At 39.7% G+C, this 26,762-nt stretch overlaps 1 protein-coding gene across 1 annotated transcript in view; it reads right to left on the bottom strand.

Annotated features, from left to right (window-relative positions):
- Positions 1-26,762, bottom strand: part of COL19A1 (collagen type XIX alpha 1 chain) — a 237,489-nt gene that overhangs the window by 53,548 nt on the left and 157,179 nt on the right. The window contains exon 11 of the mRNA XM_030558321.1: positions 14,978-15,031. Within this exon, the coding sequence (XP_030414181.1) occupies positions 14,978-15,031 (54 nt within the window). The remainder of the gene's footprint in view (positions 1-14,977; positions 15,032-26,762) is intronic.

The following is a 26,762-nucleotide window of genomic DNA, read 5'->3' as shown; positions in this document are numbered from 1 at the left end:
AAACTAGTCCCCATGGAGAGAGCAGGCAGTTGGGTCTTAAAGACTCAACTACTCTAGCTAATATGTATGTTTAATGAGTGATATGTCAAGTGGCTGGCCTAGCTAATGTAAGACACCTTGGAAAAAAAAAGTTTGTAAGTATACAATTTTTTAGAAAGAGATTGCTCATAAGGCCAAATTCAACATAAGAGGATAAGCATGACCATACTGCATCAGACCAATGGTCCATCTAGCCCAGTATCCTGTCTTTGACAGTGGCCAGTGCCTTATGCTTCTGGCTGTTGGAGCTTTAGGGACAAAGCATGAGGTTGCATCCCTGACTACCTTGCCTTATACCCAATGATGAACCTATCCTCTGAATTTATCTAATTATTTTTGAGCTCATTTACACCTTTTGCCTTCACATCCCATAGCAATGAGTTCCACAGGATGACTGCACTGTGTGAAATAGTACTTTCTTTTGTTTAAAAAAAATGCTGCTTATTAATTTCGTTGGGTGACCCCTGGTTTGTGGGTTATGTTAAGGGGCAAATAGCATTTCCCTATTCATGTTCTACATACCATTCATGATTTTTAGACTTCTGTCATATCCCCCCTTAGTCATCTCTTTTCTAAAATGCACAATCCCAATCTTTTTAATCTCTCCTTAAATGGAAGCTGTTCCACCCACCTACTAATTTTTGTTGCTCTTCTCTGCACCTTTCCAAATCCTAATATATCTTTTCTGAGATGGGGCAACCAAAACTCCATGCAGTATTCAAAGGGTGGGCATAGCACAGATTTATATAGTGGCATTATGATAGATAATAAAATAGAAACTATCCCTTTCTTAATGGTTCCTGACATTCTGTTAGCTTTTTTAACTGCCGCACCACATTGAGCAGATGTTTTCAGAGAACTATCCATGAAGACTCCAAGATCTCTTTCTTGAGTGATACCAGCTAATTTAGACCCCACGATTTTGTATGTATAGTTGGGATTATGTTTTCCAATGTGCATTACTTTGCACTTATCTACACTGAAGTACATCTGCCCAGTCACTCGGTTTTCTAGTGGGATACGAGAGGGATCGGCACTAGGCCCAGTGCAATTCAACATTGACATCAGCCCTGTGGGAGAACCACATGGGGAACGGGTGGTCAATGTGCTTCCATAGGATAGAATGTTTGTTCTTTCAATTTGTTTTTTAATACACCTAGAAATTACATTAACAAAACTACTTTAAAAGAATATTCAGGTAGCAAAGTCAAGCATTCAGAAGCTAGAAATTGGCTGAATTAAGGCTGCTTGTGCAACCTTAATTCAGCTCCTTTGCACATGCATTATTGATACAGTCCTTGTTACACAATTAAGTACCATGTATTCTACAGGACTGCTTCCTCATTCAGAGTACAGGAGGGACAGTGAATGAGACAGAGGGTTACAAAAAGAAAACAGATGTTCTTTTCTGTGATGATGGATAAGATTATTACAATGCATATACACCAAGGCATTGAATGCAGTCTACACAATCAATTTTAATTGTATTTCCTAGCTTTTTTTGTATGCAATTTAAATTGTAAGCTCTTCAGGAAAAGGACTGTCTCTTATTAGTGTATGGACAGAACCTAGCACGATGGTACCCCAATTTCATTTGGAGCCTTCAGACAAGTTGGGATGCTCATCTTAACCTTTGGAAGGTCACCTCTTTGAAGGCTTTCAAATTAACCTCTCTCCCTAACAAACCTTGGTGCCTCCTCATTTCTTGTATCCTTGAAGTCTCCAGAGGAAAGCAGAAAGTCCTGCTCCCTTTTCCATTGTTGTCAGGATGGGAAAAGATGACAGGCCTGCTTCCCCTTTAGTGTCTTCAGGTGCTTCAATTTTCTCCCCCCTGCAAACTTCTCTATTTCTCCTCCCCTTCAGTTCTGAATCATTCCTCTCTTTTTCTCCTCTAAGGCATCTCACCCCATCTTCTAAAGTTTTTGCTCTCAAGTTCTCACTCTTTCTCTGTCCATTTGAGATTTTTTAACTCATACTCTTTTCCTCATCATGGAAAATCTGTCTCTATTCCATGTCTCTCACGCATGTGTATTGTGGCAACATTACTAATCTTTACCTCTGCTCCAGTTACTCCTTTCAGTACTAACTCATTTCTCAAAGCAACTGTGCTGACATGCAAAGCAGCAGGAGAGCAAAGGAGGAGTGAAGCAAAGATTGAAGGTAAATGGAGTGGTTGATCCTCCTGCTCTGTCAGCAGGCAGGACAGTAGGCCACAGAAGGAGAAAAGCTACATGGAGTTCTTACCAACATAGGGTGGAAGGAACAGGTTGCCAAAAGTGAGACATGTTTGGTTTCCTGCTTAAAGTTAGAATACTGGGGCTGCTGTCCGCTGTAAAAAACCTTCAAGTTCTAGAGAGTTCAGTTAAGAAAGGCTTCAAAAGAGAAATACATCTTAAGGAAAAATGTGAAGGAAGAGTTTTGCTTGGTACACAAGCATTACCTCTCTCTCACTTGGTATCACAATGGAATAATTCCACACCCCAAAAACCACTCCATTTACCTTCAAGCAGCTGCTTGCTCCTCCCAGCTCTGCAGCAGCAAGACTCAAAAAGCATCAGTGAGGCCTGCTGTCACTTCGCCTCAGGCTGGAGTTGAGACCTACCCTATACAATTATTAGAATTATTTTATTTCTACAGCAGTAATGCCCAGAATAGGCCCCCCCTTGTGCTAGGTACTGTACGAACACACAGGAAGCAACACATGGAAGGTGAGGGAAAGGTATACAATAAAAATGTGTTTATTAAAGCTGTAGAGGAACTTGACAGTGTTAGGACAGCGAGCATTATTGTAAAAGCACAGCTCAGAATATAATACATGCCCAATTTGGGACCCCGGAATAACAGTATCTCCTCATTATTATCTGTCCTGATATCCCATAATAAAATCTGAGTGTAGAGAAAGTCACCCAGTATTGCTTTGCTAAGAGAAACCTTTCCCTACTGTTTTTAGAAGTTGTAAGTTACTTAAAAAATATAAACCAGAAAGCAATAACTGCAGGATTTGAAAAAAGTTCATGGAACTTTTATTATTTATTTTTTGTAATTTTTTCTAGAAAATATCCCTGATTATTTAAAATGATATGACAAAGAAAGAAAATACACTGCTTGTTTTGAGCAAGGAAATCCATTACATGGTTGTTACATATGAAATTGAGTACAAGCATTAAAGAGGGATAAGGAGGCTAAATTTGGGGAATACAATTAGGTATGTTATGAGTTTTTAGAAGAATAAAGAACTTGTTCCTGCAAAAACACTGATGATTTCAGCTTTTTGTTCTTTGGTTTGATTTATTGTCTACTGTATGTTCACACTAGAGGCTTTTTTGCAAAACTACATTAGACATGCTTAAATTACATGCTTCTCAAAAATAAATGGAACTGTGCATCTCTTTTCATTTCACAATTAGTGGCATAATTTCTTCAGAATTAGTAATGCTTCGTATCTTCACTTTTTTACTTCGAGATTTAGTTTCTATGGCAACATCTGCATGCTCAAAGAAATTCATCATGTTCAAATCATCAGGTACCAAAAAATGTAATAAAAGTAGGTAGCTGATACTATATAACAATTTACACATTAAGGCTGGGTAACTATTTTTTTAAGTGATAAATTTCTGTTGACTACTAGAAGCACCTCTCTTAATATGTTGACTTGGATTTTTTATAAACATATTCAATTAGCATCTTTCAGACATTTCATACAATTCTAGAAAATAAATGACAGAAGTTAAAGGATATGAACCAACATATAAAGATGTGAAGATTGCCATTAGCAATAAACATAAAAACAGTTTGTTTGGGGGAAGATGGTATACTGGCATCATTTGCTTTATACCAATGATAACATGCTTCCTTGGAGTTTAGTACGCAATTTTGGTTGGACAGTTTTCAGAAAAAAAATAAATTAAATCAGATAAGCCACTGGTAAGTAAAGAGCTTTGCAAAAAAATCCTGTTTTTCAGTCATGAAGATGACAAAGAAAAGTAGCAATTAGTGCTGAATACTGCTTATTTCCCCAAAGGCTTTTCTTACCCTTGCTTTAACCCCTTTACAATCTGTTTCTACTGTGCCATTCACCATGGCATCACATGCCTTTTTAGTTGATTTTATGGACTGGAAGGGTATTAAATATATTATATGTATATATAATGATAGATATCTTCATCACCCATCGTACGACAAAAGTGAGGAATAGGATAATGTGGGGTACTGGGGAGAAGAAGAGTGAGAGAGAGGGAGGAAAAGCAAAAGGGAGAGAATGTGTGTCTTGGAAAGAAAGTGATAAATGATGGGTATGATACAAATGAGGAGAGAAATTAGTTAATAAATGGAAGAAAATATGTGAATGAAGGAGCAAATGGAATGAGAAACTAGGCTCACAGGTTTTTAACTCGAATTCTAGTGGTAATTCATTCTTCTCATAGGAAAAAAGAATTAGAGGAAATACTGGTTAAGATCAGAAAGTTGAACTACAGCGTGTCAGAACTAAAAGAAAGAATATATTAGTCCAGGTCTGTAAAATTGAGTGTAAGTTCACTCAGAAGATTTGCACAACAAAAGGAGCTATTCAGCAAGCATGGTCTGTGCCTCAAGTTTGTAACACAATCGGAAACTTGGCCCCACAGCATGTGCTCTTCTCAGTCCAAGTCCTGGGAGGTGATCACCACCTGAAACTCTTACTGATTTCAATGGAAGGCAATGCTCAGTATCTTATAGGACTGGACCTCTAAAACCTTTCTGTTCCTTTAGTGATACCCTCCTATTTTCTTTTTCTACATTTTGCCCTATGCAAAGAACGTTTTCAAAATCTGTATTTCAAACTATTCCCCACACTTTATTCTAATCCCTCCAAAAAACCTCTAATTTCTCCTGTATCATCAAAAATCCACAAAAACATCCACTTAATTTAATAAACCATAAATAGGTGTAAGTGCTTTCATGCAGAACCATATGATATTTCAGTAAGGCATTTGATATGGTTCCACATGGGGAATTATTAACTAAATTGGAAAAGTTGGGGATCAATATGAAAATTGAAAGGTGGAAAGGAATTGGTTAAAGGAGAGACTACAATGGATCGTATTGAAAGGTGAACTGTAAGGTTGGAGGGAGGTTACTAGTGGAGTTCCTCAGGGATCGGTTTAGGGGCCAATCTTATTTAATCTTTTTATTACTGATCTTGGCACAAAAAGTGGGAATGTTCTAATAAAGTTTGCAGATGACACAAAGCTGGGAGGTATTGCCAATACAGAGAAGGACTGGAACATCATACAGGAAGATCTGGATGACCTTGTAAACTGGAGTAAAAGTAATAGAATGAAATTTAATAGTGAAAACTGCAAGGTCATGCATTTAGGGAGTAATCACAAGGATTTTGGTTATAAGCTGGAGACCTATCAGCTGGAAGTAACAGAGGAGGAGAAGGACCTCGGAGTGTTGGTTGATCACAGGATGACTATGAGTCACCAATGTGATATGGCCATTAAAAAAGCTAATGCGGTCTTGGGATGCATCAGGCGAGGTATTTCCAGTAGAGAAAAGGAGGTGTTAGTACCGTTATATAGGGCACTGGTGAGACCTCATCTGGAATACTGTGTGCAGTTCTGGTCTACCATGTTTAAGAAGGATGAATTCAAACTGGAACAGGTACAGAGAAGGGTTACTAGGATGACCTGAGGAATGAAAAACCTGTCTTATGAAAGAAGACTCGAAGAGCTCAGCTTGTTTAGCCTAACCAAAAGAAGACTGAGGGGAGATATGATTGCCCTCTATAAATACATCAGAAGGATAAATACCAGGGAGGAAGAGAAATTATTTAAGCTCAGTATCAATGTGGACACAAGAAAAAATGGATACAAACTGGCCATCAGGAAGCTTAGACTTGAAATTAGATGAAGGTTTCTAACCATCAGAGGAGTGAAGTTCTAGAACAGTCTGCCAAGGGGAGTAGTGGAGGCAAAAGACATATCTGGCTTCAAGACTAAGCTTGATAAGTTTATGGAGGGGATGGTATGATGGGATAGCCTAATTTTGGCAATTAATTGATCTTTGGCTATTAGTGGTAAATATGCCCAATGGCTTGTGATGGTATGTTAGATGGGGTGGGAACTGAATTACTACAGAGAATTCTTTCCTGGGTGTCTGGCTGGTGACTCTTGCCCACATGCTCAGGGTTTAGCTGATCGCCATATTTGGGGATGGGATGGAATCTTTCCCCAGGACAGACTGGCAGAGGCTCTGGGTTTTTTTTGCCTTCCTCTGTAGCTTGGGGCATAGGTCACTTGCTGGAGGATTTTCTGCACCTTGAAGTCTTTAAACCATGATTTGAGGACTTCAATGGCTCAGATATGGGTTAGGGGGTTGTTACAGGAGTGAGTGGGTAAGATTCTGTGGCCTGCGTTCTGAAGGAGGTCAGACTAGATCATAATGGTCCCTTCTGACCTTAAAGTCTATGATTCCATGATACTGTCACCGTCATCCTTCCTCTCCCACCCCTTTTTTGTGCGTTTATGACATCATCTGAAGACACTCTCACTATTGTGTTTCTGTGCAATGCCTAGCATACTTCGATAACAATATTATATATGATATATATGACAATAATAACCATTATTAATTCTAATTTTGCTGTACTGAGTTACTATTGAGAATTCAGCTATCCTTTTCTTCACAAAAGACATGTAGTTTGCATATTTTAAGAACATATATAAGGGTCAGAAATATGCTTGGGGTACAAATAAAGGACAAAATTGCAGTATGATTTACTATATGAACATCCACCTCCCACTGACTTCAAAGAAACATTTATTTCAAAGGTTAGATGTAATTATTGAAATCACGACTATGGAGCTAATAATGAATGAATGTTGTTGGTAATCTTCTTTACAGCCAGGGAAAAAACCTTGCTGCCCACTTGAAAAGTATAATTTATTAATCCTACAGTACATTCACATTAACTGCCAGCATTCAGCATCACTAGAAACATGACCCCTCTAATTCAACAGCAAAAAGAACAAGAAAATTGCTCCATTTGATCGAAGTTCAGAAATAGAATTAATGTTAATCTACAAGTGGCATCTCATCTGTCTGCTAAATTCTGAAAATGTGCCCTATGTAGGTACTGTCTTCTCTGCCACAGTGATTACTGAGTAAGATTCTAATATGGATACAATCCATGATCATTAAGAGCAGAGTGCACACTGGTCGTGTCACTTTTTCTTTGGGCTAAATTATGGAGTCACCATGAGCCCAGAATAAGCACTTGAATGTAGTTTGAGGACCCAGAAGCAGACCAAGTACAAAATTGCTACACTCCAAATCACAGTTTGGTTCCTGATTTTCTCTTCCTCTGGGAGTTGTTACAGGCTGAGGGAGGTTTAAATAAGGAGAGTCTTTTTGTTTTAGAAAAGATGACACAGCATGCTGGTCAGATGGGATTCTCTAATGATTCAAAGATCTAGTCAAGGAATTTCAGGGTTTCGCCTCCCTCATTCTGTACAATCTCATTACCTTGTAGTTCCCTATATATATATCCCACTTTTCTTCTTGGTTTCTGAAGAATTTTTTCACTCTTTGGAAGATCTGGAAATACAGCTCCTGCTAACATTGTGGCCAGTGGTGTTTTAGGAAATATCCAGAAATGGGCCCTAGAACTCAAGGCATTTTATACATTCCCCAACAAGCATCTCTACTGCTTATTCTCTAGATATTTAGGAAACAAGAGACCTGAAATTGCTCAGTGACTTCAGGAGCAAGAGTTGAGAGATACTTCCAGTCTGAATTTGATCATACAGCAAAGTAATACAGTACTGTCAAGCCACCAAGCCAATGCAGGATCCATATTTATAACTTGTATATTCACGTGTTTGGGCTCAAGTGATACCACAAAATTGTATCTATAATTTATCTTTTTGACATGGCAGTTGACAAATTATTTTAAATAAATTTATTGATTTCCCCTTGCTCTTCACATAACTTGTAGTCATTATTTGTTTCAGTGCTATTGGTATCTTGTGTTAGTAAGCAATGATCACAGATGTGTCAAAGGGTATTTTAAGATTCATATAAGTGGGATAAAATTAAAATTGCACATCGCTGGTAAAGTCTAAGGGATTTATTTTTACTTGTGTATCATTCTTACTGTACATGCATGTATAATTTTTAATGAGGACATTTTACATGTATGTAAAGATGTCTACTAATCATATTTCAATGTTAACAATAATGTATCCTCACTTCAGTGGAAAGAAAAAGTCACTTGTTCTTCTACCATACAGAATAATAAAAAAGAATGGTTAATCAATATAGTAGATGTGCACATAAAGAATTCAGTCGAAAAAGAAATACTTGTTTTATGAACTAAAAATGGAGGCTTTAGAAAATCAGTTTTGCTCCAAATGCTTGAGCATCACTATTGTACTGACTGAAACCCAATGAACTAAATTCTACTGTTATCTATTTTGCGTATAAACTGAATCATGTATTTGATATTGCTTTCATGCTGAAAATTTTGATATCATCTGAGATTGCAAAGCTCAATTTACCTGAACTATCAAAAATACTGATTCTCTGAGTATGTATATAATTTATTTATGTGCTGAATTCTTCTATAGCTGACTCTGCCATTCTGTGCTGAACATTATTTAGCAAGAAGGCACTGAGGCAATGTCCCAGAAAATGTATGACACAGTTCTTGTAAATTACTTACAGTGGGGTGAGAAACAAAAATTGAGTTCTGCACACTTGAATTAATAAACTCTTTCTTGACTGGTGTTGGCTCCTTTCTCCATGCTTGTTAGGAGCTCAAATCTTCTGGAAAGATAAAAATAATTTTTCTTTGAAGTTATTCCTCTTTGCTCTATATTGTAGGCAACACTTTTCTCATATCTGTAGGTCTGTTCTGAGTAGAATCCTGGTGCCTTCACTTCTCTCTTCTGTGGATTTTTTTCTTAGTAAACTTTTTTTATAGCCTGTCTGTATAACGGTACTGCCTTGATACTTATATTTAGTAGGTCTCTCAGCTTCTCCTCCAAACACACACAAGTGTACAGGTCAAATTATGGTCTCTGTTACACAGGTGTAAATTTGGAGTAACTATATTAATTTAAATGGAGTTACTCTGGATTTACAAATGTGTAGTGTGACAAAGCTCCATGCCTGTATTGGTGGGTCCCACGCTTCCTGGCAGATACAGTTGCCTCAGAACCTCGCTAAGGCCCTCAGTATGACCTCCCTTTCCCAGTATGGTGGCAAAGGTTACAGCTTATTCAGCTATTTTCATCACAGGCTGGTATGGGAGGTGGGAAGGTGGAACACCTACAGTCTCTGTTGCTCCTTAGAGCTCCATAGGCAGTTTGGTCTCCTGCCTGGACCAAAATTGTTTCCCCTTTCAAAGGGATCTCTGTAGATCATGCAAGGGGGAAAGGGGGGGAACCCGGGCCCACCCTCTACTCCGGGTTCCAACCCAGGGACCCTAATGATAGCAGCTGTTAGCAGCTTCCCTCCTCCACTGCTGCTGCTTTGATTCCCTGTGCTACTTCCCCATACTCCCCTTTTCCAAGCTTCACCCTTACCTCAGGGTTCAGTAAAGCTTCCTCTCCTCCAGCTCCTTTCACCTGGGCTCCTCTCAAGAGAACTGGAAAGGAGAGCTTTTAAAGCAGTATCAGTGGGACCTTAATTGGTTCCAGCTGTCTCCATGAGCCTAACAGCCTTAACTGACTAAATTGGCCTCAGGTGTCTTGATTGGCCTGAAGTAGCCCTTGTTTGGCTATCCAGGGAACAAGGACCTGCTCATTCTGAGGCTGATATACTTGCCTTCCACCACTCTCTTAAATCCTTCTGGTCCGAGTCTGTCACAGTAGATAACTTACACTCCAGACCAGAAAATTCCAATGCAGGGTGTTGAAAGGCCCATAGTGATCCTGGGAGACCTAATGTACCCCTTACTCCCAGGGCTCATGAAGCCTTACACTGGAAACCTAGACAGCAGCAAGGAGTGCTTCAACAATAGACTCGGGAGATGCAGAATGACCATACAATGTGCATTTGCCAGATTAAAAGCTCACCGGCGCTGCCTTTATGGCAGGTTAGACCTACCTAAGGATATTATTCCCATGGTCATAGCAGCTGCTGTGTGCTGCATAATGTTTGTGAGCTTAAGGGTGAAAAGTTTCCCTTGAGGTGGAGCATGGAGGCAGATTGCCTGGCTGCTAATTCTGAGCAGACACCAGGGCAACTAGAAGGGCAAAACTGGGGGCTATTTGAATCAGGTTTTGAGGAACCATTTTGATAACAAGCACCAGTAATATGTTTTTCTGTAAAGTATTCTGTCATGCTTTGTTTTCTTGCTGCCTTGCATTAAAATTTTGATGACTGCTTCCTGTAGTCTGCAAATCTTCCAATTGCCACTGTGTATTAATTTCAGCAGCAACCACTGCATGTAGGAGACAAATAAAGATTTATTATCTTTCAGAGAGTATGTTTTTATTAAATACTAATTAACAACACAGAACACGCTTGGTGTAAAGGGAGATAACAGTGAAAGGCAGCGTCTTGATGTAGGCTCTCATAGCTGTGTGCAACTCCAGCTACCATTTTGGAAGCTGTCAAAGGGGTGGAGTGAATGAGGTACTGAGGTGGCCCAGGAGGATGCAAGGAATTTGTGGAAGGAGTTTCGAGAGGGCATGACAAGCAGTTCTGTATCAGCTGCAGGGGCCGGGGGCTGGGGAGGGAGCATGCATGTGTTCTGCTTGAAGTGCAATTAGGGACTTCAACATCTATGTTTGCTCCTGTATCACTTTTATTATCTGTTCCTGGCCCATTGCAATTTGCTCCTAGGTCTCCTTCTTGTCCTGTCTATTTTATAATTTTCAGTAACAGTCTGACTCCACGCCTGTTATTCTTGTTTTTTGGCATCTGAGGACTGGAACACTTCTCGAAACATGTCCGTCTTGCTCCTCCTCGTCACTTCCTTATCTGGTGAAGGTGCTCCACTGGTTTGTAGGAGATTCCCCTGAAAGCCACATCTGACAAAGCAGAGGAAACAATAAACAGAAGCATAATTTTGAGTGCACTCAAAGCATCGAATCATTATAGTAAAATACATCTCTTTTAAAATAGGAGCCAGTTTCTCATTGTCTTTTGCAAGCACACAGCTCAACAAACAACCCAAACATGGTGAGTTCAGGACAGGGCTGGAGGGTCACTCAAGATGGGTCAAAAGGTCAAGGTGGCTTTCTAAGGGGATCACTGCAAGCAACTAGGGACAAAATTGTAAATTCTGCCACCATTGTCCATGGGGTCATTGAAGTTCATATCTCACTCCTGAGGGTAAGCAAGGATGTAAGGATGGACTCCTGCATGTGTGGGACATCAGACCAGGTCCCTATGCTGCATGTCTATGTGCTGCTTTGGTCCCTGCACAAGTGATTGCCTATTGCCGTGGAAATGTTTCCTATAATGGGGGAAGGAACAAAGCAGTTCTACCAAGGAACCTTTGGTAGAGAATTGGCAAGTACCTCCAGGAAAGCTTCCCAGCGATATATCTGGAGGATTTCTGTGAAATCTCAGTGTCCATTAACACACTTTTCCACAGGGCCCTTACTGCGTAGCTGCATAGAGGAATGTGAAGCAGATGAAAACAAGGCTAGTCATGTACATTTCTATTCCCATTTCTAGCATATAACAAAGCAAAGGACAGCTCTACCTCATGTAACCGAGCAGCATCAACTCAAAAATATCACTTACCAGAGCTTCCCTCTCCTGCATCATGACTTCTGGGACTGGATTGAACACTCCTAGGTCAAGAAAAGTGTTGCCTGTCCCATCTCATCCTCCAGCTTGACTTCCTCATCCACCACTTTGTCCTCGGGATTGAGTCTGCTATCCCCAGTCCCACTGAAGCATCAGCAGGGCTCTTGGAAGTGGAGGTGGGGTTGCCACCAAGGACGGTGTCCAGCTCCTTTTAGAAGCAGCAGGACTTTGGTGCAGCACCAGAGCCATGGTTTGCTCACTTGCTTTCTGGTATACTAGCCTCTGCTCCTTTAGATTCGCACGACACTGATGTATGTCCTGTTTGTAGCCCTTATCCAAGATGCCACAAGAAATCTATCCATAGGAATCAAAGTTTCTACAGCTGGAGCAGAGCTGGGACTGCCCAGCCTCTTCTCCCCACAGATCCAACAACTCACGTGTACTCCAAGCAGGGGAGCATTTGCTGCATGGAGCCACCATGGTCAGCTGGGAAAATGTGATGTGAGGTCTCCATGCGGAGCAATCAGGAAATGGTCTTTAAAGGGGGAGGGCTCGCTGCCTGTGTACCTGGGTGCAGGGCAGTGAAGTTCAAACTGCTGACCACAGCAGTCAGAATGGGCATTGTGGGACATCTCCTATAGGCCATTTTACAGTCACATAACCAAGCGCAGTGTCTACACTGACACAGTCGATATTACTTTGCTGCAAAAAGCGCAATGCATCTTGTCTAGGTGGTCTTATTTTGTTGGAAAAGCAGGAGAGTTATGTTGGCAGCAGGAGCATTGTAGTATGTACATCTCCACTGTTTTGTCGACAACAGCTGATTTTTGTCAACAAAACTCTGTACTGTAGACAAGACCTTATACTATGGTTCTGAGCTCCAGAGGAAAGCTCATGAGGAAACAAACAATTCTGTATTAAGTGCAAGGTTTCGATGGTGTGTAATAAATGAAGCACAGGGTCACATAATGAGTGATGAAATAAAAAGAAATATTGAACAACCACTGCTTTGTCCTTCCTGTGCGCTGAAAGAGGCAGACATCTCATTAAAAATAATATGACGCACAATAATTAAAAAGTGCATCAAAAATCCATATGCAGGAAGAGGATGGAGTAAGGCTGCATGCACAACCTTGATTCTGTCATTTTGTAACTCTTGAGCATTTGATTTTGCAATCTTAACATCCTTTTAACATAGTTTTTGTTCGTTTGTCACTATGTAATACCATATATAGAGGATGCGCAACCTGACTGAGGCCTTCCATGCACTGGTTTTTTTAGCATTCAGGTAGCTATGCCAGTGTAGCTGCACTGGTGCAGACCCCAGATTTGCTGATTTACACCAGTACACCATATCTATTACTACATGAGCCACAATGATGCACCTACATTAGTGTAACTGTAACAGTGGCTAAAAATCTCAGTATTGAAAAGGTCTGAGTTATTGTGGCTGTTAAAACCTTAATGTCTTCATTTTCAGATTTTTAATGTATTTAAATTAAGCTACCATGATAATGCATGATTATTAATTAATTAATTGTTATTATAATGGGTGGTTCAGGGCAAGAAAGAATTGTCATTCACTCTACAATAATATGAAGCGTATGAGAGAGGGCGCAGTCCAAACCTCTGTTGTTGCTGCTGTTTGGCTGGAGACAGTTGTCTGCATGGCTGTGCTAGTAGGGGAAGAAGCACTTCTGTTTATACTGTTTTGTCTGTATACTACTAACTGGAAAAGACATCAGCTTGATGTTATGTATGAAATACAAGTGGGGGCTAAGGGAAATCTATCTTCTCACTAAACTTCCCTGCTTAACAAAAAGAATACAGCTACAATTCATTTTTCTAGCAGTGGACATAATGTTACAGTCCTAGCCTAAAAGCAGCACCACAAAAAAACTACATTTTAAAAGTTCAGATAACCACCAATGTCTGTCTTTCACATTATTGGATATAAGGGACAAATAAGTGTTAGTATTCTGGCTGTTTTTCAGACCTGAGACTCCACAGAAAAACTTCCTACTTAGAGCATGTAAAAAAAAAATGGACAAGCAAGGCCTTTTCCATATCTCACATATTTAACTGCACAACAGTAAGAGTTAGAACATTCCCACACTCATCACTGTGTACCAGGATCAGGCCTGTGAATAGTTCCACTGAAGTAAGTGGGACTGTTTTCCTGAAAAGAAATACTCCTTTGTGTCAAGGCTACAGCATCACATCTTTAGCAATCAGCATTATGTCATTCATGAAAGATTGTTCACAAAGGACCCAATATGTAAGCTACTCAACACCTTGATTCCCATTAAATTCTCTGAAAAATGAGTGCTTCAGTGCCCTGTAGGACTGGGCCAAAATTAATTGTGAATGAACAAACTTCAGAAGGGCACACTAGTCTTGTTTGCTAAGAAATCTGACTTTGAGATAAATATCTTTAAAGTTCAGATGTTTATCCAAACTTTGGTCTAAAATTGGTCTGACAATCTCATGAGAACAAACTCTCTCTTGAGTTTTCCAATACTTTCCAGTTCAGGATGGCTCATAAATACTATGACATCAGCATCCGTCTTTGTATTTTACTACTTCTGCTGGTACAAGAGGAAGCCAAGAAATTCACAGGCACAAGAAAATGAGTAAAAAAAACCAGTTAACCCAACATTTTTTAATTTCGCAAATGGGTCTAGATTCATTTCAAGTTTTGAGCACATCTTGGTTGCTTCTTATTTCTTCCTAACCGTTATCCATTCCTTGTATAGATATTATCAACTATGACATGCACATATCAAAACTATAATAAAACCTGACCATTGGCCCTAGCTTTGAGCAGTATAATACTTAGCATAAAAATCACATGCTGACGTATGATATGTGCACTAGGATACCTTCCATTCCCACAACAGAACTGAAAGTTGAGATGAATTTTTATTATTTTTCCAGTTTAAATTACACCAGATGCACTTTACACAAACTACAATTCTGTATCTGTGATGCCAGTCATTAAAACATTTAAGATTGTTTAACTGTTAAATCTCATTCAAACGAAGACAAAACTCAAATTTCAAAGCTCAGTTTGAGGAGACTGCTTCATACTCAGCTGCTATCTTTAAGTCTTATTTTTATTGGTGCTCAGCAAGAACACATTGATGTCAGTTCACACATTTGCCAGTTGTTCACAAAGTTTACTCACCCTCTGACCTTCTTTACCTTGTGGACCTGGAGGACCTTCTAGCCCTGGCAAACCCTGGAAACACAAACATTCAAGAATGTAACATTTCAAGATGATCTTGGCTTAATTTGACTCAGCCCATAACAAACCATACTTGTAACCAAAGGAAACTTAAAATGTTCATTACTGATAGAGATCATCTTATGTTCAGGACTACATTATGTTCGTGTGTAAAAACAGTAACACTTTTTATTGATGATCGTAATACCAGAATAACCATATTGTGCCATATAAAAGCCAATGGATCAGAATAATTATCGGGTTTTGACACGGTATTGTTTTAAATATAGTTATAAAGGGTTTAACTATGATTTGTATCTGTACTACCACATATCTTGTAAAGTCAGCATGCCACATACAAATTAGGTGGCTTCATTAAACTAGGGGGTCGCACACTCTGTAGCTTGTGTAGGCTGAGCTTACTGCACAGCAGGGGCTCCTTGCATTCCTCCATTCCCCTCCCCCATGAATTACCTGGGTGCCACTTTCCCATCCCACTCTACTTCAGAGATGACCTGCATTTTCTCTCTGCCAAGAGTTCAGTGTGCCTCCCATTCCCCCCTTCTCCCACACTAGGATCCCCCATCTTTCCACACACACCAACAGCTCTGATTGTATCCCTATTCCCACTTCCCTCATGCCCTTCATTTGCCCATTTCCCCTTCATACCAGGGTTCCCCAATCTCCTCTCCACCATGGTGTGACATTTTCTCAGGGTGCCCAGGACTCTGAGTCACGGTAGTAACCTACTTCCTCAAGTAGAGAAAGACTTGCTAGTGCTAAACTGGGTGTCAGTTCTCCGATACCCTCAGTCTGTTAGCTATTCAAACAATCTCTTCAGGGCTCTGCCAGCCTTTACTTTGCCTTGCAGGATGACACTTGGAGTACCCCAGTCTCCAAGCTCCTCTAAAGCATCCCCCTGTAATGTCCGGCCCCTGTCTCTAGGCAATCACAGAATTTCCAGGTCAGTAGTCCCCTGAGAGACAGTGTACACAAAGTTTGACAGGCACAATCCAGGATCAGGTCCTTTATTACATTACAGCACCGAAATATATTTATAGTGAAACAATCATAAGTTTATTATCAAAGGTTACATTTATGAGATAGTGAACAAGTGGAAACAGAAATGATTACATATAAAACAAAAGCATTACATGCTTCTTAGAGCCCAAACTTAACTTTAAGAGGCTAAAATCCTTGTCTGAAGTAGTTTTTCACCTAAAGCAAACTCCAAGCACCCACCAGGCTGGGATCCACCATTCATGGATGCAAAAAGCACTGTCCTTTTTGCTCCCCCAGTCGCAAATAAGGATGTATCCTTTTGCATTCCCCTTACATTCCCTCAAAGTCCTTGTTTTCTCCCACAGTCAGTAAACCCTCAATGTTTATTCTCTGGTGCTGGCTGACTTCATGTTGACTTCACATCTTTGTTCTTTATCAGCATTCAGTTCAAACTCAGAGGCCCATTGTGAAACATTAAATGCTTAATTTATATGCCAGTTAGCTAGATGGACAAACATTCCTGATCTGAGGAACAAAACCTCTCTCTGCAGGTGACTCATACTTGATACAGAGGCTCAGGATATATTGTCAATATATACACATAACTTTTTAAATATCATTAGTGCATACTTTTCATTATTAGTACATAATGACCAGTGTGACACCAGCTTTTATCTGATACCTTACAAGACCTATTTATGGATAAGTACCATAAAAGCAGTGTTTTAGGTGAAGTATTTGTAAGGCTTATTAAGAGCTGCTGAAACAGAGTAATGAACCTTTTGCCAGCTGGCACCAATGGACCTCTGAGTCACACATGAGTTCTGACTGCCCCTCATTCCCAGGTTCCCATTATCTCCCATGTCACTGTCTGTGCATGCTTCAGCTTTTCCTATTCCTCTTTCTACCCCAGGCTAGGGTTCTGTGTGCCCTATTCCTCCATATCAGAGCCACCAGGAACTATGTTGCCTGCCCATTCCCCCATACCAGTGTCCCTATTCTTCTCCAAAGCTAGGGACTATGAACACACTGCCATTGCAACCTTATTTGTCTGGGTGATAAATCATTCAGTGTATCAGTTAAACTCTACCAGGAGCATGGGCAGAGATTGTTATTCTGTAAGGTGTGTGATAGACCCAGGCTAGTTGGGTACAGCAGAATAGCAGAAGGAAGATATACTGGCCACTGGATTAATAGTTTTCTGTTCCCTGACTGACCAGAGCAGGGGCTGCTCCAGGCTAAAGAGAACACCTGACTCTGATTAACCTGCAAAGAGTCAAGTGAGGCCATTCAGTTAATGTGACCACCTCACTCTAATTAAGGCCCTGCTGATACTATAAAAAGGGCTCACCCCAGTCAGACAGGGGAGAGGAAATGTGGCTGAAGGGCTGGCTAATGAAGACACCCTCAAACCATTGTTAAGGGAGCCCTAAGGTAAGGGTAAAGAAGGGAGAAGCAGGAGAGCTGTGGGGAAGTAGCCCAGGAAAATGTAGCAACTCTGGCAGTGAAAGGTTGGCTGCCAACAACTGCTACCATTAGGGTCCCTGGGCTGGATCCTGGAGTAGAGGGCGGGCCTGGGTTCCCCCCAACCCACCACTACAGGAACATCTCCTGGGAAGGGAAGTCAGGCCCCTATTAGGACAGGAGGCTGAACAGAGACTCTGGGAGCTCTCTCACCAACTTTCTTGCAGGCCTATGATGAAAAGGGCTTAGTAGACTAACCCTGGCCCTAGAGAGAGAAGGGCTATGTGGATGGTCACAGTGAGCCACTGAGGCTAGCATACACTGCCTAGAAGCACAGGACCCATGGGAGCAAGGTCAGAGCTCTGCCACAGGTGTTAATGGGCACCATCAACCAGTTTCTCCAACAGATGAATGTGGAGGTGCTTGAAGCTGAGGCTATGCTAAACCAATGGCAGAGACTCCATGTGCCCTACATTCTACCCTCTCCCAACCTCCTCTTTCAGTTTTCCAATTGCTCCCCACATCAATAAGATTCTGGCCAGTGATGCCTATAACATTCCCTGAAATATTGGAAGTCATTTCATGCAGTGTTCAAAAGTTATCACATTACATACAGACCAACACCTTTGAGTATAGGGTCTTGCAAGCTCACCCAATAAATAGCAATACACACCATATCTCTGAAATCAAGTTTAGGTACTTTGCCCTGATCTTATAACTGGCTGTGCCCTGGTCAACCCTTGAGCCCACATCCAGCCTCACTGCTGAGATCAAGGTGCAGGGTTCTGGCTGTGCATAACAAGTCACAGGATTGGAACCTTAGGTTTTTTATTTATTCAAAATCAATTCCCCTTTTGACTAGTTAAGACGTAAGTGTGGAATCATGTCATGTTTTTAGAAAACTATGTATATTTCCAGAAAATGAATTAAAACATTATGATCTGTAATTCAGCTGATAACATTGAAAAAAGTAATGGGGTTTAAATTGCTACCTCCCAAACCTTAAAAAGGTGGCATCACTTTATTAAAATGAATTGTATGAACTCAGTTTTAAATAAAAATTAATCTGTTCAAGAGCTTTCCCATTTATATAATTTCTCCACTCTGAATCACAACAGCTGGGAGAACTCCTCAGACTTTATTAATTCACTACATGATATTCTGTCACTTTAATTTAAAAAGTTAACATGTTATTGTTTCAGACACTTCAAAATTGCTGCAAACCACATTCAAGCTTCAAATGATTTCTAAATTTTCTGTAATTAATGGTTGATGATGCATAGTTGTTCACGAAGTCACAAATATAACAGTTAACTTGCTAGAAAATATTTGTGTATGTTAACGTAAAACATTTCCTGTGTGAACCAGAAATCATACAGCACTAACTGTAGTGAAGCTATGTAGTTTAAACACACACAGGCATTCTCTGTGAATGCCCCTTTACTTCAGAATTCACTCCTCCAGGTTGGTCTACAAATTTGCCCTGCATTGTTAACTTCCCAAATACAATGCACAGATAGCTCATCTTTTTGATGATACTGTTGCTGGGAATTCAAGAGGTGGAAAGATTTTAGTTTGTCATTTTCTCTCCCTCCTGAATAGGGGTTGCACACAGGGGAGCAAGATGTTGCCTTGCTTTGTAATTATTTGATTATGAAATGTATTGTAAATTGATGGCAAGGGTACATGGAACCTTGGAGAGGCATTTTTTAATGTTTGCTTGCAAAATATAAAAGATTCCTAAAACTAAAAATTAAGGTCCCGTATGCAATGACTTTTCTAATCACTTCAGAAACTGAGCGGTTCAAAAAGCAGCCATTATTATATGCCCTCAAGATAAAAGGACAGCTTAGAATATGACCTATTGTCTATCCTTTGGCAGAAACAATTAGTTAAAATGACAACACACCAAATATTTATTCATAAAGTAAAAAAAAATAACTTTATGAAGGATTTTATGAAAGACATTACCTTCAAAGACTGTTGTTAGCCTTACAGACAAGTACAGTGTTTGGTCTTCCTAAACCTTAGCAATTTTTTGTCTGTGCAGCTAACTCTCCACTGCATCCCCAAACCAAAATACTTTTGTATCGTGGTCAATAAGAAGGTAAGTTTCTTTAAAAATAAGAAACAACCATAACAAATATGACAGTGTATGAACCTCAGAAACTTATGTATTACATAAAAGGAAGCACTCAGCATTATGTATCTGTACAACCAAGTCTTAATGGAAAAACTGTCATAACAGCCTAACTGTACAACACAGTGACAACTAGTTTTGTAGCCAACATTTTCTGTTCTAAGTCTATTCTCATTCTTTTTCTTCTAATTTTAAAATATCACATAAGAACAGCCATTCTGGGTCAGACCAAAGGTCCATCTAGTCCAGTATCTTGTCTACCAACAGGGGCCAATGCCAGGTGCCCCAGAAGGAGTGAACCTAACAGGTAATGATCAAGTGACCTCTCTCCTGCCATCCATCTCCACCGTCTGACAAACAGAGTCTAGGGACACCAGTCCTTACCCATCCTGGCTAATAGCCATTAATGGAATTAACCTCCATGAATTTATCCAGTTCTCTTTTAAACACTGTTATAGTCCTAGCCTTCACAACATCTTCTGGCAAGGAGTTCCACAAGTTGACTGTGCACTGTGTGAAGAAGAACTTCCTTGTATTTGTTTTAAACCTGCTGCCTATTAATTTCATTTGGTGACCCCGAGTTCTTGTATTATGGGAATAAGTAAATAACTTTTCCTTATCTACTTCTCCACATCACTCATGATTTTATATACCTCTATCATATCCACCTTAGTTTCTTCTTTTCTAAGCTGAAAAGTCCTAGCTTCTTTAATCTCTCCTTATATGGGACCTGTTCCAAACCCCACAATTACAGACAAAGAAACAGCTAAGGAGGTTTAAATTCAAGGAAAAGGAGAAGTGCTCAGTGTAATTGGAAACTGAAACGGAAGAACTGCTCTGTTCAAGGGGCCGTTCCCTGGCACTGAAATTTAGTTTTATTAGGGCCTTCTGGTTTACAGATGAAAAATGTTCCAAAGTACCCAACATCCTAGTTTTAGAAATGTAATAAAATAGCAGCTACTGATCTTTACTCAATGAGGTACTAGACAAAAATAACTATATACCTTCAGTCACCTTCCAGAGTAACTTTCAAAATGAATGAAAGGGACAATTGTCCATCAGAGTCCTCTTCACAACAAAGGAAGTAGAGAAGCACCCGTTGCTTAAGTTGTTTAAAATTAGACTGGAAACACTGAAAAATCTACTATAGTGGATAATGCTTTAATGGGGTAAACTTATACATAAGGACACAAGAGCAAAGTATCCCACTGCATAGGAAAGATAGGAAATATGGCAAGAGACCACCCTGGCTTAACCAGGAGTTCTTCAATGATCTGAAACTTAAAAGAGAGTCCTACAAAGTGGAAAATAGGCCAAATTACAAAGGATGAATATAAACAAATAACACAAGTATGAAGGGACAGTTCTGGTCAATATTTTCATCAATGATTTAGACAATGGGATAGAGAGTATACTCAAAGTTTGCTGATTATGCCAAGCTGGGAGAGGTTGCAAGTGCTTTGGAGGATAGAACTGGAATTCAAAACCATCAGGACAAACTGGAGAAATGATTTGAAGTAAATAGGATGGAATTAAGTAAGAACAAATGCAAAGTACTCCACTTAGGAAGCACCAATCCGTTGCACACATGCAAAACAGGAAATGACTGACTAGGAAGGAGTACTGCAGAAAGGGACCTAGGGGTTACAGTGGATCACAAGCTAAATATGAGTCAACAATGTAACACTGTTGCAAAAAAAAAAAAAAGCAATAATCATTTGGGATGTATTAGGAGTGTTGAAAATAAAACATGAGAAGTAATTCTTTCGTTCTACACCGCACTGATTAGGCCTCAATTGGAGTATTGGGTCCAGTTCTGGGAGCCACGTTTCAGGAAAGAAGTGGACAAATTGAAGAAAGTCCAGAAAAGAGCAACAAAAATAATTAAAGGTTTAGAAAACATGATATATGAGGGAAGATTGAAAAAATTAAAGTTCATTTAGTTTGGAGAAGAGAAGACTGAGCAGGACATAACATTCTTCAAGTACATAAAAGGTTGTTACAAGGAAGAGGGAGAACAAGTGTTCTCCTTAACCTCTGAGGATTAAATTGCAGCAAGGGGAGCTTAGGTTGGACATTAGTAAAAACTTCCTAACTGTTAGGGTGGTTAAGCACTGAAATAAATTACCTAGGGAAGTTGTGGAATCTCCATCATTTAAGAGCAGGTTAGACAAATACCTGTTAGGAATGGTCTAGATAATGCTTGGTCCTGCCATGAGTGCAGGGGACTGGACAAGATGACTGCACAATGTCCCTTCCAGTCCTATGATTCTATGTCTTTTCTATCTCTAGCATCTATGATTCTAATACAGAAATAAAAGGGATAGATTTTGGAGTAAAGGACATAACAGTAGAGCAGGGGTTCCCAAACTTGGTTCACAGCTTGCTCAGGGTAAGCCCCTGGCAGGCCGTGAGACACTTTGTTTGTCTCAGTGTCTGCAGGTATGGCCACTCACAGTTCCCAGTGGCCACAGTTCACCATTCCCTGCCGATGGGAGCTGTGGAGACCTGGCCCACATTGCTTCCCAAGGCCGGGAATGGTGAATCGCGGCCAATGGGAGCTGCAAGTGGCCATACCTGAGGACGCTCTGATAAAAAAAGTGTCTCGCTGGGGGCTTACCCTGAACAAGCCATGAACCAAGTTTGGGAACCTATGCAATAGAGGAAATCCAGAAAAAGAACTCCCCATCTGTTTGAGAGAGATGTTGAGCATCCACCTCCATCTCACCTCATGAAATGCTCTCTTGATAAGCTCTGTCAGTTTGGGATGGGAAAAACTGTGTCTGGGAAAAGGTGGTCTGTTTTACCCATGTCACCACTTCCTAGCAAACATGTTTAGCAATGCCCACAGGAACTAACGTGACGTATCAACCTTAATTCTCATGTGGTCCTGTTCTGCACTGCCATATCTTCTTGGGGATGACAATGAGGTGTGGGAAGATGTAAGTGTCAGTACTCTAGGTGGGGTCATGCTGGTAGGAGAAATAGAGGGCAGTCTTCCACAGATGGCCTGCGATCCATGGGAATTTTCTGAAAATCTTGAGATACAAGGCTGGAAAGTCATGCCTTGTACCCACTTTGTGGACAAGTGAACTCCACTCCAACCCAACTGGATGATCTCTTTGAAACTCTATGAGTTTTCTGAATATCTTTTGCCCTCTTGCAGGTTTTTCCATGGGAGGACAGGATATGACCCAAAGACTAAAGCCATATATGTTTACATACATTTATTTTAGGGTTTCATATGTACAAAGTCCAATATGCAACATGTGAAAATTGGCCAAACAAGTTACTGCTCTGAGACATTACAATATAATGGCACAACCAAATCAAATACAAAACAAGTGGTATATGCAGTCTTTATAGCCAATACCTTTCATGGAACTGACAGGCTTCTAGGAGGCTTTTAAAAGAGGAGGCAGAGTGTGCTTGGTGAAAGTTAAATAAAAGGAGGACACTAAGGTGTGTCATGAAAAAAACAGTTAAGAGTTTCAGGAGTGGGCAAAGGAGGCATCAAACAGGAAACCTGTGAAGAACATAGAGGATGAATAGGGGCATAAAAAGAGATTAAATAAAATACATAGGCAGATGCTGAATTGTGCAAAGCCTTAAAAATGAGGTTGAGTCACCTAAACTTGAAGCAGAGAAGAATGGAAATTTATGAAGGAATTTGCAACAGACTAATCCATGACTAGAAATGTGAGCAAGGGAAATGATGGCTTAGATATGAAGCAACGAGCTGGTTACAGTAAATAAAGTGACAAATGATAGAGGTGTGGACTATGCTGTTAGCAGTGGGAATGGAAAGGGAATGTTGGATTTTAAAAATGGTATAGAAGTAGCGGTGAATCTTTTAAATTAATCTGAAAACTCACACATTTGTATGCAGTGTTATTGCAGCCATGTCACTACCAGGATATCAGAGAGACAAAGTGTAATAATATTTTTTATTTGACTAACTTTTGTTGGTGAGAGAGACAAGCTTTGGAGCTTGTCACCTGAAGAACTCTGCATAAGCTTGTCTCTCTCACCAACGAAAGTGAGTCCAATAAAAGATATTAGCTCACTCACCTTGACTCTCTAACTCACATATTGTAAATCTCACACAGAGCAGAAAATCTATCATTTTAATATTTTTAACTGGGTGGTTATTATACACTACAATTCTCATACATAAGTTTCATGGGCTAACATGGAAGAATCTGTATGAGTTTTGTTAAATACACCTCTATCTTGATATAACACTGTCCTCGGGAGCCAAAAAATCTTACTGCGTTATAGGTGAAACCGCGTTATATCGAACTTGCTTTGATCCACCGGAGTGTGCAGCCCTGTCCCCCTGGAGCACTGCTTTACTGTGTTATATCTGAATTTGTGCTATATTGGATTGCATTATATCAAGGTAGAAGTGTATCTTGAATGAATCATCAAAATGCGTCTGGGTTTCTTGCATTATAGTTACTGATGATACATAGTAATTGTTAAAATTTTCAGCTGATCATACCCTAAATCAACATTTTTGATAAGTAATTGGAGATAAGAGTTATTAAACCTTAGATGAGAGAAAAGAAATGTTTGCAATGATGGAAGTAAGTGACTAACAGTGCAATCTAGTTAAACAGTTTGTAGTTTCAGCAGATATTAAATGAAGTGTGTTAGATTTCATACAACTCCCCCATTATAAGCTGCTCACCACAGGATAAAGAGTAAAATCTGATGTGACCATGAAGATACAAAAAACATTTTTATTGATTTAACAGGTCTTTAAAATGTTTACAGAAACAGCAGATCTCTGCTTACTAGATTTAATGGTACAAATTAATGACATTAGAACATGTTTTGAACAAAAGCAAAGTACTAATCATAACCTCAGTTAGTTATGAAAAGCAGCTGAAGTGGACGAGTGAAGTTACTTAAAGACATTATTCATATTCCTTACTTCCTGAGGCAACTTACAGCCCATGCCAAAAACACAGTACAACAAATATATTATACAAGTGTATTTTAAGTATATAAAAGTTAGTACAGAGTGTGTCTGATGGGTTTTGAAACATAAGATTGGACAGGATCTCTATAAACTGTTTGTTCTGCTGAAATGGATTCCATGCATGACAACCTACCATTATTAGCACAAATAATAAATGCATCAGCCTCACTGAAGTATGGCACTGCTTCTTCATGAGAACTTCACAGATTAATTCAATAAAAAAATGTACAAAACTCATTATAGATTTTATTTTTCTTCTCATTATGAAACAGTGAGATTCTTAGGTGAATCCAATTCTAATAAGATGTCATTTCTGCAAGACAGCAGGTAAGCTATATGTGGAGTTTAGGGAGACAAGTCACAAGTACACAAAAATCTAAATCAGGCATGCGGAACCATCTCTCATGGCGATGTGTGAACAGATCACTTCCCCATGTTTGGAATGTGTGAGTTTTTTTATAATATTTAACTAAATAATAATAAACCTTTCTAGGACTCAGCTGTCATAGGCATTACTTAGTTGTTCAGTTTGGCAATACTAAATTTCTAAACAAAAATGTATGTTGACTCAGTAAATGGGATTATTCAAATACCATAGGACCAGATCTGCTCTCATTTACATGATAGGGAGTAACAGAGCAAAACTTGGCCCTTTCTCTGTATTTTCCTTTACAGGTGGATCAGTGATGTTTACTACCATGTGCTGATGTTGAACTGCATGTGCAGTTTTCATTGGTCTGAATGGAAGTCTTGACTTGGATAGAAGGCAGTATATATGGCCCTGCCTCTTGCAAGGATCGATGGTAGAACGGCATTAATTAGCACAAGTAGTACCAGTAATTTACTAGCATGATTAAAAGGTGACTATTAATGTCAACCGTAATTTTGAAGCAACAAAAGGCTGCTGCATACTGGAGGGAGCAAAGAGCCTTCCCTGGACTTGCATGGAATGCTAAGCATCACAGTCACTGCGCTCAGACAACCACAGGGGTTTGCCACTGTATAATTTGGCTAACTTGGGGAAGGAAGGGACAGGCAGTAAGCAGTCTTGATTTGACTCCACTACTTCTCAGCTAAATCTGCTGGCTTGAGGCCCTAGATGAAGCATGCCATACTCCTCCTTTAAAGGGGTGTTGCGAACTGCGGCACAACCTACAAGCCCTCAACATGCACAGCATCTTAGAGCCAGGGTGCTGCTGCTTTGCCTTGCCTCTAATGCGGGGCTGTGGCTAAATGCCATGAATGACCCACTGTGAACAATAAATTGTTTTATAGTGGAACCCCTATTTTATGAACTAATTGGGGACTGAGCAAAAATTGAAACACTCACAATCTCAACATCTTGAGAACATCTCCAAATTACAGAAGGTACAGAATGTATTAATCATTCAAATTATAGTGTATGTTACAAATGTACATGGTGTGCCTGATTTTTCTTTGTGATAACTGCATCTCTTCTTTCCCACCAAAACTGTCTTTTTCAAAACTATTACAGTCACTTGAAAGGTGGCTGACAGATTTAAGTTACATTGGATGGCAGAAAGATAAGATCAATGCTCATAAAATCAGGGTTCTACTACAGGTCACATTTACCTTCTTCACTATAGCACCACAAATTTAATGAGGAAATTCGATCAAAATTTCTTTAAAATATCCATGTGGGATTAAATTAATCTAAATGGGACCTGACCCTGCATTCAAAACTCACTGAAGTATATTGAAGTTCCAGATGCAGAGCAGCTGCAGGATCAGGTCCCATACTGCTCCTACTGAAATCAATAGGTGTTTTGCAGACTCCAGTTCTATCACTAGTCACTCTGTCACCACTCCACTGACTTCAGTAAATCTCAAAGCAGAATTTAGCCCGAACTGTATATATCAGATTATATCAAAATATGGCCTATATTTTTAAAATATATCATGGAAGCAAACAAAAATATAATCTCATTTTCCTACGAGTGTGGTAATTTCTACATCTTTTTCAGATAGTGGAACTTTAAATCTATTTTAATCTACTTTCAACAGAGACCACCATTTCAATAAGAAATGGACAGAACTATTTCATAAAAGTCCATAGTTTATGAACCCAGCACTTTTACTAGACAAGGGTTTATTTTCTAAGTGAAAAAATGCATAATTTAAACTCCTGAAAG

This window comes from Gopherus evgoodei, chromosome 3 (genome assembly GCF_007399415.2).
Source record: "Gopherus evgoodei ecotype Sinaloan lineage chromosome 3, rGopEvg1_v1.p, whole genome shotgun sequence".
NCBI lineage: Eukaryota > Metazoa > Chordata > Testudines > Testudinidae > Gopherus > Gopherus evgoodei.
Note: the sequence above shows the minus strand (reverse complement) of the source record. Positions and strands in the feature narration are given on the sequence as shown.